General features: G+C 46.4%; 1 protein-coding gene across 2 annotated transcripts in view; it reads right to left on the bottom strand.

The window, feature by feature from the left end:
• NDRG3 (NDRG family member 3) overlaps positions 1–14570 on the bottom strand; it is a 47896-nt gene that overhangs the window by 27264 nt on the left and 6062 nt on the right. For both annotated transcript variants that reach the window (XM_021417069.1, XM_021417068.1), the window contains exons 2-3: positions 5549–5654; positions 2356–2391 (exon numbers count right to left, since the gene is read on the bottom strand). In XM_021417069.1, coding sequence (XP_021272744.1) covers positions 2356–2391; positions 5549–5605 — 93 coding nt within the window. In that variant the 5' untranslated portion in view covers positions 5606–5654. The remainder of the gene's footprint in view (positions 1–2355; positions 2392–5548; positions 5655–14570) is intronic.

Below are 14570 nucleotides of genomic sequence, written 5' to 3'. Positions count from 1 at the left end.
CCGCTCAGCTCCTTCGCCCGCACTGCACGGCTGCTGCTTGCAGGTCTGTCCTGCAAACCACCCACTGATAGAACTTGAGAAAAAAATCAACGTGTGAAAGAGCAGCCTTATTCGCTGGATCAGATTTGAGGGAGACTTTTTCAGTTGTGTGAAAATGAGCAAGTTCCAAATGATGAAATCAGGTATGAGCCCAAGCACAGACACAGCTTTATCTCCACTTACAGTGGCTGGGTTTGGACTTTATCAGAAAACTGAAAAGGCCCGAAATGCAAGTGTTTCATAACTGATGCTATGCTCTCCTACTGCAAACAACACATCATGTAAGATAATATAAATCCATCCCACAAATCCCCTAACTCTGCCTCAGAACCAGATAGGGCCCTTGCAGGTGCTATGGCTTATGAAGAACATGACTGCGCTGGAACTGGAACATCAGCCCTCAGGAATTTGTGGCCAGCTTCTACCTGCTCTGTCAGAATGATTCTGTCCCCAAGGCTCCTCCTCCCTGCAGGACTCCAGACAAATTATATCCTTGCTCAAGAGCTGTTAAGTCTTACGTTATCCAACAGGATCTCCATTCCCTTGAAAGCCCCAGCAACCTCCTTCGCTTCGAGTTTCCCCTTCTGAAGCATAGGTGAAGAAAATCCTACCATTTCCACAGGGCCCTGGATGAGGCAGCTGGCTGTGCTTTACCAGATCAAAAAGCAAGCAGTAGTTTTGCAAAGCGCAACAGGAAAGCTCAGCTTCCAAATTTAAGCACCATTCCTTGTACTAGCAATGGGGCAGAACATGCAAGGAGCCACCCCACCAGCTGTCTGCTCTGGCAGCTGTCAAGGCCTCAGCCAGCCCTGGTACGGCCCCAAAAACCACAGCTCATAGGAAACAGGGAGGACGATGAGGCTGGGACATTGGCAGTCACAAGAGACACCGTGTAACTTATTGCTGGGAAAAAAAAAAAACATCTAAATGAATTACCAAGAGGCTCCTGCAAGGAACATCTCGTCTCCTGCCCAACTGTTGTCATGGCCACCCGCTCACTGCTGATCTAAATCAAACACAGGGAAGCAACAGGTGTGTCCTTCCTGGCCATGCTCCCCTGGGCCCCTCTGGCTCCCCAGGGCTCCCACTGCCCGCCCCCCACAGCCTCCCCACCATCACCCCCAGATGCTCTCACTCAAACACATCACACCTATTTTTACCCTTTGACTGACCCTACATAGGAGTATGCTGAACCTCTGGCAGAGATGGAAAAGATGCAGAAAGACAGAGACAAGATGGTGCAGGGAAGTGTTTTTCAAGCCCATTATTTACCTTTAGACAGACTTTTATTAAAACCTATTTAAGCCAGAAAAAAACATTCCTGCCACTTCCAAGACTGCACAATCTAATTGCAACATGTTAAGACTGGTAATTTTTAGTTTTGTAGACTTTAGGATAATATTAAAAGTCACAAGGAATCATGCTAGAGCAGTACAGTGACATGTGCCTGCCCAGATGGGATGTACTTGCAATGTCCTATATCAAGAGATGGAAAAAATACAAACTGTTTTCTTATTACAATTTTGCTCTGCATAGGCTCGCAGATGGTTTTCTACACTCATCCACATTGACACGCTTTCATTCAAAGCTACTTCGTGATGTTGACAGACCTACCTCCAGCTGCACTGCTGGGGTAACGCAGCCGCAGGTGCCTGTCCTGCGCTGCGCAACCACTACAGGCAAGTCAGCATGGGAAATGAGCCTGTGCTCTGCACAGCACACCATGTCATCTCAGCACCGTGCTTCACCTAACAAAGAATGCGTCCTGCGTCTTGGAGGCTTGTGGGGCAACTGCTACTCTGAAAGAATTATTCCTATAGCAACCGCAGTACTGAGGCTCATCTCCCCACTACTCTGAGAAGGAACCCCCCCTAAAGCGAGCCCAGCTTTGCCGTGACCCAGGCTCAGCAGAGCAGGGGTGCAGTAACTGGGGCAGCAGTAACACTTGGTGATTTCCATCTTCTCTCAATACAAACAGGCAGAGCATGCAGGCTCCTCCTCTCCCAGTCAGTGAACCAGATGGAACATGACAGAGCTGCAGCTCGTCAGCAGATCACATCTCTCCAAGAAAATGCCTTCCAGGAGACCAGCCTGCCCGCAGCTTGCTGCAGAGCCTGTGCAGAGCAGCCAGCCCATCACAGCACAGAGTAACGGGCTCTGGTGAAAGGGTGAAGGTCCATTTCTGTCAAACAGACACATTCAAGTTCTTACTGATTAAACCTTAAAAGGAATTAATGTGAAGATACAGAGCTTTTCCATCACCGACAGGCCACGGGAAGGCTGCCCACAGATCCTTGGCACCTGCGTTTCTCTTACCTGGCAGTCAAAGTCCTGGAAGTTGCGAGCCGCGTTCTGTTAACAAGAAACAGAAAATAGACTTCAGTACAGTACCCCAAAACACAGAGCAATAGCACCACTAAAGGTCCCCTCAGAGACCCCTGCTTCAGCACAGCCTGGCAGGGCAGGTTACGCTACGGAGCGCTGTCAGACAAGGCTGGGCAAACCACCTCAGGCATCATGCTAGCTTACTAAGGCATAGCACCTCAGTGCTAAAACTACAACTAGGGCCATGTATGAGCAACAAAAGTACCCCGAACACTTCTAGCAGCTGAGTACCCTAACTGCCTTCCACACGTAAACAAATGGCCCTGTTTCCCTCCCCAAGCTTCGTCACAGCTATTAAGAGCACAGGTTATCTAACTAGGTTCTGCAAAGTTTGTGACGTTCAAGCTTTATATACCTGCAAATCTGATCTATGAACCCCCAAGTGTTAAGCATTGAACTGCATCAGATGTTTTGAACATGATGTGGCTCAAAGCATCAGATGCTCAGGATGTAGGAAAACAAAATAAAGCAGCCCTCATTTCAGTATGAGATCCTATATTAGAAGAGATTTCTGACCACTCTGTCTAGGTCTCTTTCCCTGCTGTGCTAAACACAGCCAGTAGAGTCTCCTCATCTACCAGGATGTAAAGAGATTCAGTTGACCAAGGCCACAGTGAATAAGAACTAAATAAAGTAAATAAAGAACTAAAGAACTAAAGTAAATAAAGAAAGAACTAAAGTAAATAAAGAACTAAAAACTTCGTCCAAAAAAGGGCAGCAAGGCTTGTGAAGGGCTTGGAGAATGTGCCCTGCGACAAGAGGCTAAAGGAGCTGGGGCTGTTTAGGCTGGGGAAGAGGAGGCTGAGGGGAGACCTCATTGCTCTCCTCAAATACCTGAAAGGTGACTGCAGTGAGAGCGGGGCTGGTCTCTTCTCACTGGTGACAGGTGACAGGACAAGAGGAAATGGCCTCAGGTCGCAGCAGGGGAGGTTTAGGTTGGATATCAGGAAAAACTTCTTTCCAGAAAGGGTTGTGAAACACTGGAACAGGCTCCCCAGTGAGGTGGTTGAGTCACCATCCCTGAATGTGTTTAAAAACCGTTTGGATGTGGTGCTCGGGGACATGATTTAGCGGTGGGTTGTTAGAGCAGTATGGTTAGGTTGCGGTTGGACTTGATGATCTTGAAGGTCTTTTCCAACCTGAGCAATTCTATGATTCTTAAAAAAAAAAAAAACAACATATGAGGAAATTAGAGATTTCTGTATGCAGTGCTGGACTTGGATGGTCCGTGGTAAGTGAAGAAGTGAAGGCTGATTTGAGTTTCTGCTGAGAAAAGCAGGATTCTTGGTAGTGTGACAAACCGAAGAATACTAAGATGCACACACAGAATTAACGTTGCCACGCCCTGACTCCTGGATACGTGATTTTAACACATCAATATCTGACTTTAAAGTATTCCTCTATTTATTATCTTAACTTTCTCAGATCTAAGAATAAGGCACATTTTCCAGACCTCTGAACATGTGATGGCTGCACCCCAAAGGCAAAGAGCTAGCTGGAATCATGAAAGGACAGCCCTCAGGGAGAACTGGGATCTCCTGAATTAAGCTGTTGCATTTCAGCAGCTTTTCACTGAGGCTATATTAACAGTCACATTTGCCAGAACATGAAGCAATCAGAAGTAGCATAAAAATTCTGAATGAAAATTAATATAATACTGCACTCTTGGTTTTGTTTTTCAAACCATCTTTGCTGAAAAGTCATTACTGCTATAACTGTTATCCTGAAGACATTAGAACTAAAGGTCAAGAAATACAAGCCATCCGCTATCCCATTTTGTCCTAAGAGCACCTGATCGACACAGCCAACACTCAAAATCCCTAAACATCCAGCAAGAGCAGGAACAACAAAGTGTCACTGGGTAGGTTTTCTGATCATCTTACAGACAGTTATCTCTTTTTCTGTCTTTCAACTAAACAGGAACATTCTAAGTTGATTTTTTCTCCACTGCACTTTAGTGAGCCTGAGTAAGGTGAATGTATAGAGTTTAATGTATTTTCCTTCCCTGCACTTGTTATTAGGTTTAACTTACATACAAAGGCTAGACTGTTTGGATTCCTTAAAAGTCAGGCATAGAGTCTTTCACTGACTCAGATTCAAGACAAATCAAAGTCAGGACTCAGTGTTTCCCAGTAGCTTTTCCTACAGTTCAGACACAAAATGACCAAGCTATACCCATTTCCATATCCCAGTCAATTCCACTGTTTTTAGAGTTTGAGCATTAAGATGCCAGAGCTCATTTTCTCTGTACAGTAACTTTTGTATACAAAGAGTTCACAAGCACCTTCAGAGTTCTTATTGTACTATTTCTGGCCATTAATTCATTTTGGTTCACGAAATCCTATCTCTAAACTGGGTTGATCAGCAAAAATCTTAGTGAACTGCCAGCTCAATACTTCTTGGACTCTGATACACAGCAGAGTACAACAGGTTATGGCACCACCTGCACAAACTATGCCTAGAAAGTACATGTGTATTACACAAAGCCTGAATGCATCAGTGAGGACCAGATCTCAGAGACTATAGCTCCTTGAGGCATTTATTTTGTTAAAATAAACTGTAAAGATCAGAGCCACAGCTTATTTCTCATCCCTGTGCAGTGCCCAGCACAGTTCTGGAGCTATCTGTGTACTTTTTTTCCTACTGTGATGTTATATATTTTCTGTAACTTCAAAATGGAGGCAAGGAAATGAAATATCACTTTGAATTTGCCTGTTTGTTGGTTAGCACCACAATCAGATAATTTGGAAAGACAAGTTTACAAAAGTAAAAAAATAAAACGCGTTACGAGTCAAGGTTTCTCTAACATGGAGTTACCAGAGGTTCTACAGCTCAGCCACACCAGGAATGGTGTCACCTTTCTAACTTCTGTCACACCTTCACAAAGCCCAGTGCTGGCACAATGCACTGCTCAGCTGGGACTCCAAACCGCCTTCAGCTGTGGTGGCCTTTCTTTCCCTGAAACTTTGGAAGAGCATGCAGTGGTGCACTGCTAGACTGGGGAAGCAATTACTGTTTCTAGTACTTCGGGTACTTCAAACTGTAAGCAGACAACCAGGGCTCCCTGCCAGACACAAAGACAGCTGGAGCCCAGCTGTGAGAGCAAAGGAGCAAGCAGTGTTACCTTATCGTTCAGAAGCGGTTTGATCTCTGTCAGCTGAACATCCTGCAGCTCATCCATGGTACCGTAAGTGGAATCACTTAACCCTCACAGCAGCCAGTGAGTGATTCTGAAACAAACGCATATGGTTAGCAACAGAATTACAAAAGATGCAAGGCAAAGAATGCAGCAAGCTCTTTCATTACACATGAATACGCCCAAACTGAAACCTGACAGCAGCTGGCTCTCAGCACAACATGCAGTATCTGTACCAGGAGAATGCATGCAAATGGTTGTGCTTGCTCAGTGTCCCTGCACATTGCCTTGCACCCCAGAAACCGTCCAGAAAGCTCATGCCTTTTTACTCAGAAAGCCTGGCTCCACTTCCACACGCTGCCATAGGCTGCCTGGAAATGGACTGAGATGACTGATCAGCAGAGTGAAAAACTGTTCAGGAATACTGACAATGCCAGAGTGCAGATTATTTCGCTGTTTAGGAAAGCTGTATGTATTACTTAAGATGAAATAAAGAAGTCAGAGACATAAGCAGGGACAAGAATAGGCATGTGGTGGGCTTCCTGGATGCTAGCTGAGTGCGCTAGAAAAAGACTCAGATGCCATCACAAATCAAATTCTTTGTATAAGATAATACTGCTGCTAACCACAGAAGAAAAAAGTGGAACAAGAGCATTGCAACTGTGCTGCTGCAGCCCCTGTGACCCCACAGCCATACACACTGCCCAGGAAGGACGGCCTCCCTCCCAGCACAGCACAGTACACAGGCTGGCCCTTCTCTCCTTCCCGTGTCAGGACTGATGCTGGTGTGGCTGAAGCCAGCTTGGCCGAACACAAATCACTGTGCCTTTTCTCTGTGAAAATCAGCCACAGCAACATCCCTCTCTTCTAGCTCCTGTGCTCTGAGCAACTAAATTAGTTTTCTTTCTCTGATTTTTTGTTCAGTTCTGAAATTTCTGGGAAATGAGTTAATTTACAGGTAACACCTCCCTTACCCCACACTGATATTTTACTTGGAAGAGCAGTAAAAAAAAGTTATATAGATAGAAAGTAGGCTCCAGAGGATGAGCTAGCTCTAACTGAGGCAAGGAGTTACGGAGACCAGATATTTTGTTCTAAGGAATAACAATTTCCATACACCCTCGAACTGATTAAGAGTTCAATATCTACCTGGTTCTGTCCAAAATTCAGGACAAGGATCCCACTACCTTACAGGTGCCAAAGGAGTTTCAAACAAGCATCACACAGCTTAATTACCTGCAGCATTTATCCCTCCGTGGGTCTCAGGCTCACTCCCTGCATGTCTGCAGACAACAGGGAGGCTGATGATCCCCTCTGAGCAGCAATTGCTATGTTAGATCACTCAGAGATACTCACGCTAGAGCTTCCCAGCTGCTGCTCCAAGCTTCCCCTGAGCCATACTCAGAGCAACAATTGCACCAGTCTGCCCCGGGACATCTTTGCTGCTGATACAAGTGTAGCAGCTCTTGAAGTGCCAGAGTCCGCAGAGAGATTTTGTGTATCCCATGCACTAGTTTGTAAGTCATTTGTTGTATGAGAACAACAAAAAACCCAACTAAGTAGATGCTGGAAGTAAGGATTATTAAATGCTTTCATCAATCTCTGTTTCCTACTTGGTCTCTAGAAGCAGCTGCAGTGCACACAGTAAACAACATTACACTGAAACTAATCTGATGCTTACCTTCCTGCTCTGAACATGTTTGCAAAAGGGGGGCTCAGGGCTAAGCTGAGGGATTGCTGTGTTCCTGCTGGGTTGCACCTGCACCGCGCTGGCTGGGCAGCAGCAGGAAGGCTGCGGTTTGAGGTGCAGGGCTCAGCCTCTTCTTTCTCAAGGAAGTTTTGACCTAATTCCATCTTCCACCACACCAAGAGGGCTCAAATAAACACACCACTCCCAGAGGGAAGCACGAGTAGGAGCTGCTCCACAGCCGGCCTGCAGCGTGGCCTGCCCGGCAGCGCCTCATGCTCAGGGCAGGCTGTGCCCCAGGCTGCAGCAGCAGGGCCTCCTGCAGGGCCACCAACACTGCCAAACTGAGACCGAAATCCTACAGAAAGATTAAATCTGAACGGTAAAATGGTGGATTTCTTTTCTAATCTGTTACTCTAATCTGTTCATCCAGAAAATCTGATTTTTTTTCTGCTTCTGTAGAAGCTCTAAGCTTTTCAATGGGTTTTTTTGAAGGAAAAGGTGCAGGGTTGCAGGAGCTGCTCACCAGCAGGTTGGTGGCTTTTTTTTTTTTTTTTTTTGATTACTGAACTTTCTGGAAAAGGCCTGTCACAGCCCCTAGGCTTCATCTGAACCTGGTCATTTCGGAGGCAGATGCACATGCTTTCTCTTCCCACAGTGTTAGCAAGCTGATTGTGATTTACCTCAACCCAATCTGGAAACTGTGTATTCCAGCAAGAGAACTCAGAGGCTCTACAGCATTACCCACTATAACTTCACCAGGGCACTGTGCTGTGCTAACAGCAATGCAGCGTTTGGTTGGAAACACAGCAAAGTGGCACATTCGTCTGAGAAAGTCACTAACATTTCTCAAGAGAGAATGCTTTGCAGCAGAGGGACCTGGCAATATCCTTCCCCAAATGCAGAGGCAAAGTGAAGGGTGAGGTATAGGGGAGGTGGGCTGTCCTCTGCTCCAGCTGCTCAAGGCTAATTCTAAACAAACTGAGCTACCCTTGTATTAGCTCTCAGAAGAACAAACACTTGGCATCCTTAATCAGGGACTTCCCAGAACCAGTAGACCTTGAATGGAACATTCATCAGGATACTTAGGGGATGCTGCCAACTTGGCAAGAAAACCCAAGGACTGTGAATCCTTAGCTGCACTGCCTTCATTGTAATACTGAAAATCACACCTGTATGTCAGAAAGACCCCCGTGCAGGTGAAGACTCTTCCCCCAAGCATGTGTAGTAGGGGAAGTATAGAGTCAGCAGTACTATAGTTGTATGAAAATCACTAACCAAGCATGGTGAGGAGAACAGACCGGAAAATTACTAACTTTGTAACTTCTGTGTATAAATATTGTGCAGACAGTTCCATTTGGTGTGCCTGATCTGTGGGAAACCACCAGGCACCCAGGCTTGCACAATCCTGAAATGAATGAGGAGAGTCTCTCCCAAGTGTGTGATGATTGACTTATTGCACACTGGGCGATGAATCTGCTTTTTGGACAACGCTACCACATTGAAGATGCCTCCTAAATGATCTCCAGAGACTTCTGCCCAGGAAACCACCAATTTCCTCCCTTTACTGCTCTTGTTATTTAAAGAAACAAACATGTCACTTCATAAGCTGAAAACAAATTTAAAATAGCACAACAAAGCATCATAAATATTCATGAAATACGGATGAGCTCGGTAGGAAACAGGCTACAGGCAAAGCAAAAGGTTTGCCTGGGATGATCCATATATAAATCATACATTTTTCTAAAAACGTCCCAGCACCACCTACTTTGCAAGTATTCCTCTTGGCTTCATTTATATATGGCTATAAATACCCACAAATTCCTCCCAATTAATCCACCCACACCTTTCCAAAGGCTTCCCACCAGAATAGATTCCGTGCTCTTTGAAAACCAGTAATACAAAGAACTGAGGAAAGACACTTGGTGAATAAGTAACACAGAGCCTAGCCATCGGGGCAGGACACAGAAGGCTGCAGAGAACCAAGGCAGGCAAGAGTCAAAAAGAAACCAGCTACCTCTAACTACGATCAGAAATGTGTGCTTGATCCAAGGTAGAGGTGCTCTCACTTCCCATTGTTTCAACACGTAGCAAAGGAAGGTGTGCTCACATCAAAGCACTACAGCCGTGCCCCACACACAGCTGGCGGGTGCCATGGCCCCATCCGGGCCACTTGGCTGCCATGTCCTGCGAGGTGACAGGCTGTGAAGGCTAGACTCGGCTGCTGGGCATCCCCTGGGGTGTTCTCTCCACACCCTCTAGGAACTCTGCGTCACAACATTATGTAGTTAGAGGCTGAAAATTTTTCTTCATTCATCTCAGCGTGACTAATGTGTTAACTCCATAACCTGTTACATTCCTGCTTTATATGCTAGTCACGCTGGGGGAAAATTACACAAGACAGCTATCAAGCTGTGCTACAAAACATGGCATTAGATACACCTAAACACACGCTGCCTTGCTGGCACCCAGCAGGGTGGCTGGGAGCCTCCTCTCTAGGCACGGACTGCTCACGTGCAGGACACGTGGGCTGGGGCTCCCAGCACTGCTCTCAGACAGCTCCTGCTCCTGATGGGGTAGAAAAGAGAAGCACCGCTTCCAGGGGTGCAAAGGGAGATGGGAACAACCCCCAAACCTGCAGCCAGTACAAGTGCAGAGGAAGCCACTCACATTCCTCAGGCTCGGAGTTGAGGTATGCTTTAGCTGTATGCGTTGCACAGGTTTTTACTATGGTTTCCTGCCCATGCCCCTCTCAGTGCACACACTGGAAGATGAACTGCATGGCAGGCTCCTCTCTTTGGGCAGGCAGACCTCAGGCTTGGCTACTGATCCTAAGTACAGACAGCTTCATGTAAGGCCTCTGAGGCCTGTGAGCAACATGGGATGCATCTCCTCACCCCCCCGTTTATTTCATGCCAGCAGCACGCTCCTGACCACCTGCACGGGCTGCTCCGTGGTCTGCACTGAAACACTGACTGATGTGGTCAGCTTCCAGCAAAGCAGGCAAAGGGTCCAAATCTGCTTTCAAAATATTTTCTTAGGTTACTCACTTTCTGTGTTCCAGCTCATGTATTTTTGGGAACATGTCACGTGGTGCTCCACCTCCAAGACAAACTGTGACCCCACACAGAGAAGCTATGTTCTGCTTCACCAGCACCACACCAGCTCCTGCACGTGAGCAGCTGCAGCTTCTGATAAGCAATGCGCCTTTGCCTCCCTTAAATCTGGGCTACCACCAGGAGAGAAATGCCACCTGCAAAATATACTTGCTGATGAGTTTAAATGAGCCCTATATTTAACAATGGTTTGGGAAGGAAGAAGTCTGTGGTCAGCTCTGTTACTTTTGGAGAAGGCGTCCAATTTTAACTACGAGAAATGGGCCACTGCCAAGTGTGTGACTGAGCTCAGCTCGCAGAATGTCCCCCCGTCATCCGAACTCACTGGCACCAGCTATAGGGCTGACTGAGCAAGAACGGAAGTAAAATGCAAAAGCCTGCTTTGGGTTACTTGGAGCAGTCCCAGTAAAACACTGAAATTACGCTGAGCTCCCCTCCACAATACAGCCCAAAGAGATTTAAAACAGGGAGGGATACCCAGGATATGAACAGGAACACCAGATTCCTGCTATGAAAATGCTGCAGATTACTGCCTCCAGAGCCATCTTTTCTGCTCCTGGATCTCCCTTTCAAAAGCTTTGCAGCACTCCCCTTAACTAGCTGTTTCCCTCATCACAGACAAAAGAAGCAGTGCCTATTGCCACCACAAATACAGATTGTGCAGGTGACATCTCACATTGTAATGCCAGTGGCATCACTCTAATGCAATATCTCCATTACCCAGAAGTTCACAGAGCTCAAACTAAACTGCAGAGCCATTTTCACCAGTCTTACAGTGAAGGACATGTTTGAGCAGATTCGTGCAAAGAGGCTTTCCCCTCTATGAGGCCACCTGCTCCCACAAGCCCCGGAGCTCCAGACATCCCATCCATGGGGCATGAGGGCTCCTGGAGGCTTCACCTGATGGACTTTTGCCCGGGGTGAAATATCCCTTGCTTCTCCATCAGCACTGACTACAACTGCTGCACTTCCCTATTTGCCCCATCCAACACCTTCAAGTTCCCAGCCACGCAGAGGCAGCACACGCCGCAGATGCCAAGCTGCCTCCTCCCAGCTGATGCAGGGGCTTACTCTCAAGCAGCTTACGATCAGCTCTGGCTGCTTTCCACCAGATCCTTTGGTTGCTTTTGCAGTTTTATTTTCAAACTGCTTTGTTCCAACCATGCTCCCTACTAACTGACTGTGAGTTTTTACATTAAAAAAACCAACCCACCAAATTTGAATACGTATTCAATTGAGGGAAATGTTCCAGAAAATAATGGATCAGAAATTTTTTCTACATAGACACATAGAGCCTTGACACCCAGCTGAGCCCTCCTGCTGTGTGGGAGGAACCACCACTCAAGTCATGATGCAGCTAAACACATTGTCAGACCTCAGCTTTCATATTCTGCAATGCAATTGTGACTGATGTTTTTAAACTGCTTCGTTTGAAGTGCTACTGGGATGGAAAAAGAAAAGAAGAATTTGTAATTTCCATTCTAAAAATAAAACTACCTTAAACTTTTTCACATTGATTCACATATATAAATTATGCAACCTAAAACTGATACAATAAGATCTACTAATCAGGAAAAGAGCTGCACTGAGTCGTTCTGGTTCTATCTCTTGGCATGCACAGCATGATCCAGCCCAGCCTGGACAACCTGGCCTTGGTGTGGGCACAAAATCACCTCTGCTGCTCAGCAAACAAACCCAGATGGTGCCAGCACACTCAGGCAGCTAACATCATGGTGCTATGCAGGTGTGTGTGTGTGTGTGTGTGTGTGTGTGTGTGTGTGTATATGTATATATGTTATTCATTCCTTTATTCTCTCTCCTTCCTCTGATTAAAGGTTGCTTTCCCCATGTAGCACTGCTCCTCAGAGCTCCCCCGAACGAGCGCATCTGCCTGGCTGCTTGCCCAGCCTGCACCACCTGAAGGACAACCTCTTCTCTGCCTCAGTGTCATTACTTCAGTGCTACCATTACTGCTTGCTGCTGCCCCCTCCATCATTTCCAGCCTATGAATTAATTTCTGAGCAGAAAACACCCTTCCATGCGTCATGTTGAATTTTCAAGTCCTGCTCCTTCTCAGGCAGCTGGCCAACAGAAGAAAGACGACTCAAATTAACACAGTTAAAGCCAGTAATGGATATAGGGCAACTAAGAATCAATTCAGGATGCAATTTCATTACTCATTTAATACAATTGTGAGTTGCAGCCAGAAGCAGTGCTCCTGCCCTCCCTCCCTTTGCCAGGCAGAAGCTCCTTCCTCTTCCCTTCGCCAGGCCAGCAGCACAGTGACAAGGCGAGCTAGAGCTGTTCACTCTGCAGTCCGTACCATTTTGGAGTAGTTTGCACCTGGATCAGTGACCTGACTGATGGAAACGCACCTTCGGCTCCTTGCACACCACGTTTTTTCTAAAACTGTCCTGCATAAAGACATTGTTTGAGATCCAGCTGCAAAAAAACCCAGCATTTTTTGGCAGGGCTAGCGCTTGGTTTAATCACAGAGTCAATAACATGCGTGCCCATGGCACTACCAGCTGATACATGAGGAGGGAGAACAGCGTGACTGCTCTTATCTATTTAGACAGAATATAAGGCAGAAATCAGTTTGCTAACCTCAGCTGTCTTGCTGCAGGGAATGAAAATTTCTTCTTGCCATTTCCGAACAGGGAAAGCAGGACTCTCAGCTCCCCATCCTGCGCTGCCCCACTGTCTCCATGCAGCCAGGAGCCAAGCCCTGCCCCACATAGGTCTGTGCCTGCCCAAGTGCAATGCAAGCAGGTATGATACAGATGCTCTGCCATATTAGATTTCTGCTGTTTTAGGGAATTTAATAAGCCCATCAGGGGATCATGAGAACATCAGGATCCACTCAAGGTATGTGGCAAGAACAATGGGAATGGAGTGACAGTATGATCTGCCTCTCAGGAAAACCATTAATGAAGCTCAAGTCGTGTCACAGAACCACAGTCTCAACTGCCTTTTCGATCTGAGTTAACCTGAGCTAAGAAAATGGATTTTTAACCATAGAAGAAAAACTTGAAACTCAAGATTACTAACATGCTGAGAAGAACAATAAGAAAGTCTCCAAGTTGTGCAGACTACAGAAGTATGTATGGTTAGGGAATGCCATATAAATTTGCTCTGGCAGTTGCACAGATTGCTCACAGTGCTGTGTAAAGAATGAGCTCTGTTGTCAGCTCCACACCCTGCAGTCTAAGCTGACAACCATGTATGTACAGCGTCGAGGGCAGTCAAGCATTCACTACAGCCTTTGCGGTTCTCCCTTGACACAAGTAATCAGGGATATCTATGCACCAGCACCTTGTACGTATCAGCATGGGCATTCGTGTTACAAATTCCTGAAACAGACAGTAACCCTTTGATAAAACAGGTAATACTGTCTTGTTTTAGAGATGGCTGAAAGATATGGGATGCAGCCACTCACTGTATCTTCTTCCAGCTTTGCTGAATATCCTTTCCCAGGAGCTTTGGGAGCAGACTGTAAACATCTGCATGAATACAACAGAGAAGTATGATCTTCACTGTGATGGACCCGTGTCAAATGCTGCCTGGTGATACTGAGCACACAAGAACTCAGCAATCCGTTTCTCAGGAGCAAAATGGGGCAGGGCTCATTACAGTTGCACTTGGAGGAAGCATCATCCTGCACGAATGAAACTTGGAAGAGCATTACTGGAAGATCTGCTTTTAATTACAACACATCACACAACTTGGCTGAACTCTGCAGTGTGACAGAAAGCCAACCAGAGAACAGAGGAGTTCACCCAGTGACCGCTCTGCAGAACAGGCACTGAAGAATGGCAGAGCCATCACAGCCACCCAGCAAATTCTTGGTATCAGCAGCACCTCTGAAACCAGCAGGGAAATCCCACACCAGCATGTTTTGTGACACAGACAGAGCATGGGAGCTGGAGCATCCACAGCAACAGCAGGTGGTTCTGCGCTCATAGAAATGTCTGATAGCTACAACTCAGTGAAGAGATCAATTTAAAACCACATTTTCCTTCTTGCTGGATATGTAAAACTTCACAGGGTTGTGTTTTTTTCCCTAAATCAGGTTTGCTTTCTGTGACACGAGCAATGGAGCCAGCTCCAGGGTAGAAGCAGCAGCAAGGAGTGGGGATACAACATCCCACTCAGGAGAACTACCAACACAGCTCAACTATTCAAAGCTTTGGGGGTAAATAACTTC

The sequence above is a fragment of the Numida meleagris genome, chromosome 19 (assembly GCF_002078875.1).
Source record: "Numida meleagris isolate 19003 breed g44 Domestic line chromosome 19, NumMel1.0, whole genome shotgun sequence".
Lineage (NCBI taxonomy): Eukaryota > Metazoa > Chordata > Aves > Galliformes > Numididae > Numida > Numida meleagris.
The sequence above is the reverse complement of the archived record's forward strand: the minus strand, read 5'-3'. Positions and strand labels throughout refer to the sequence as shown.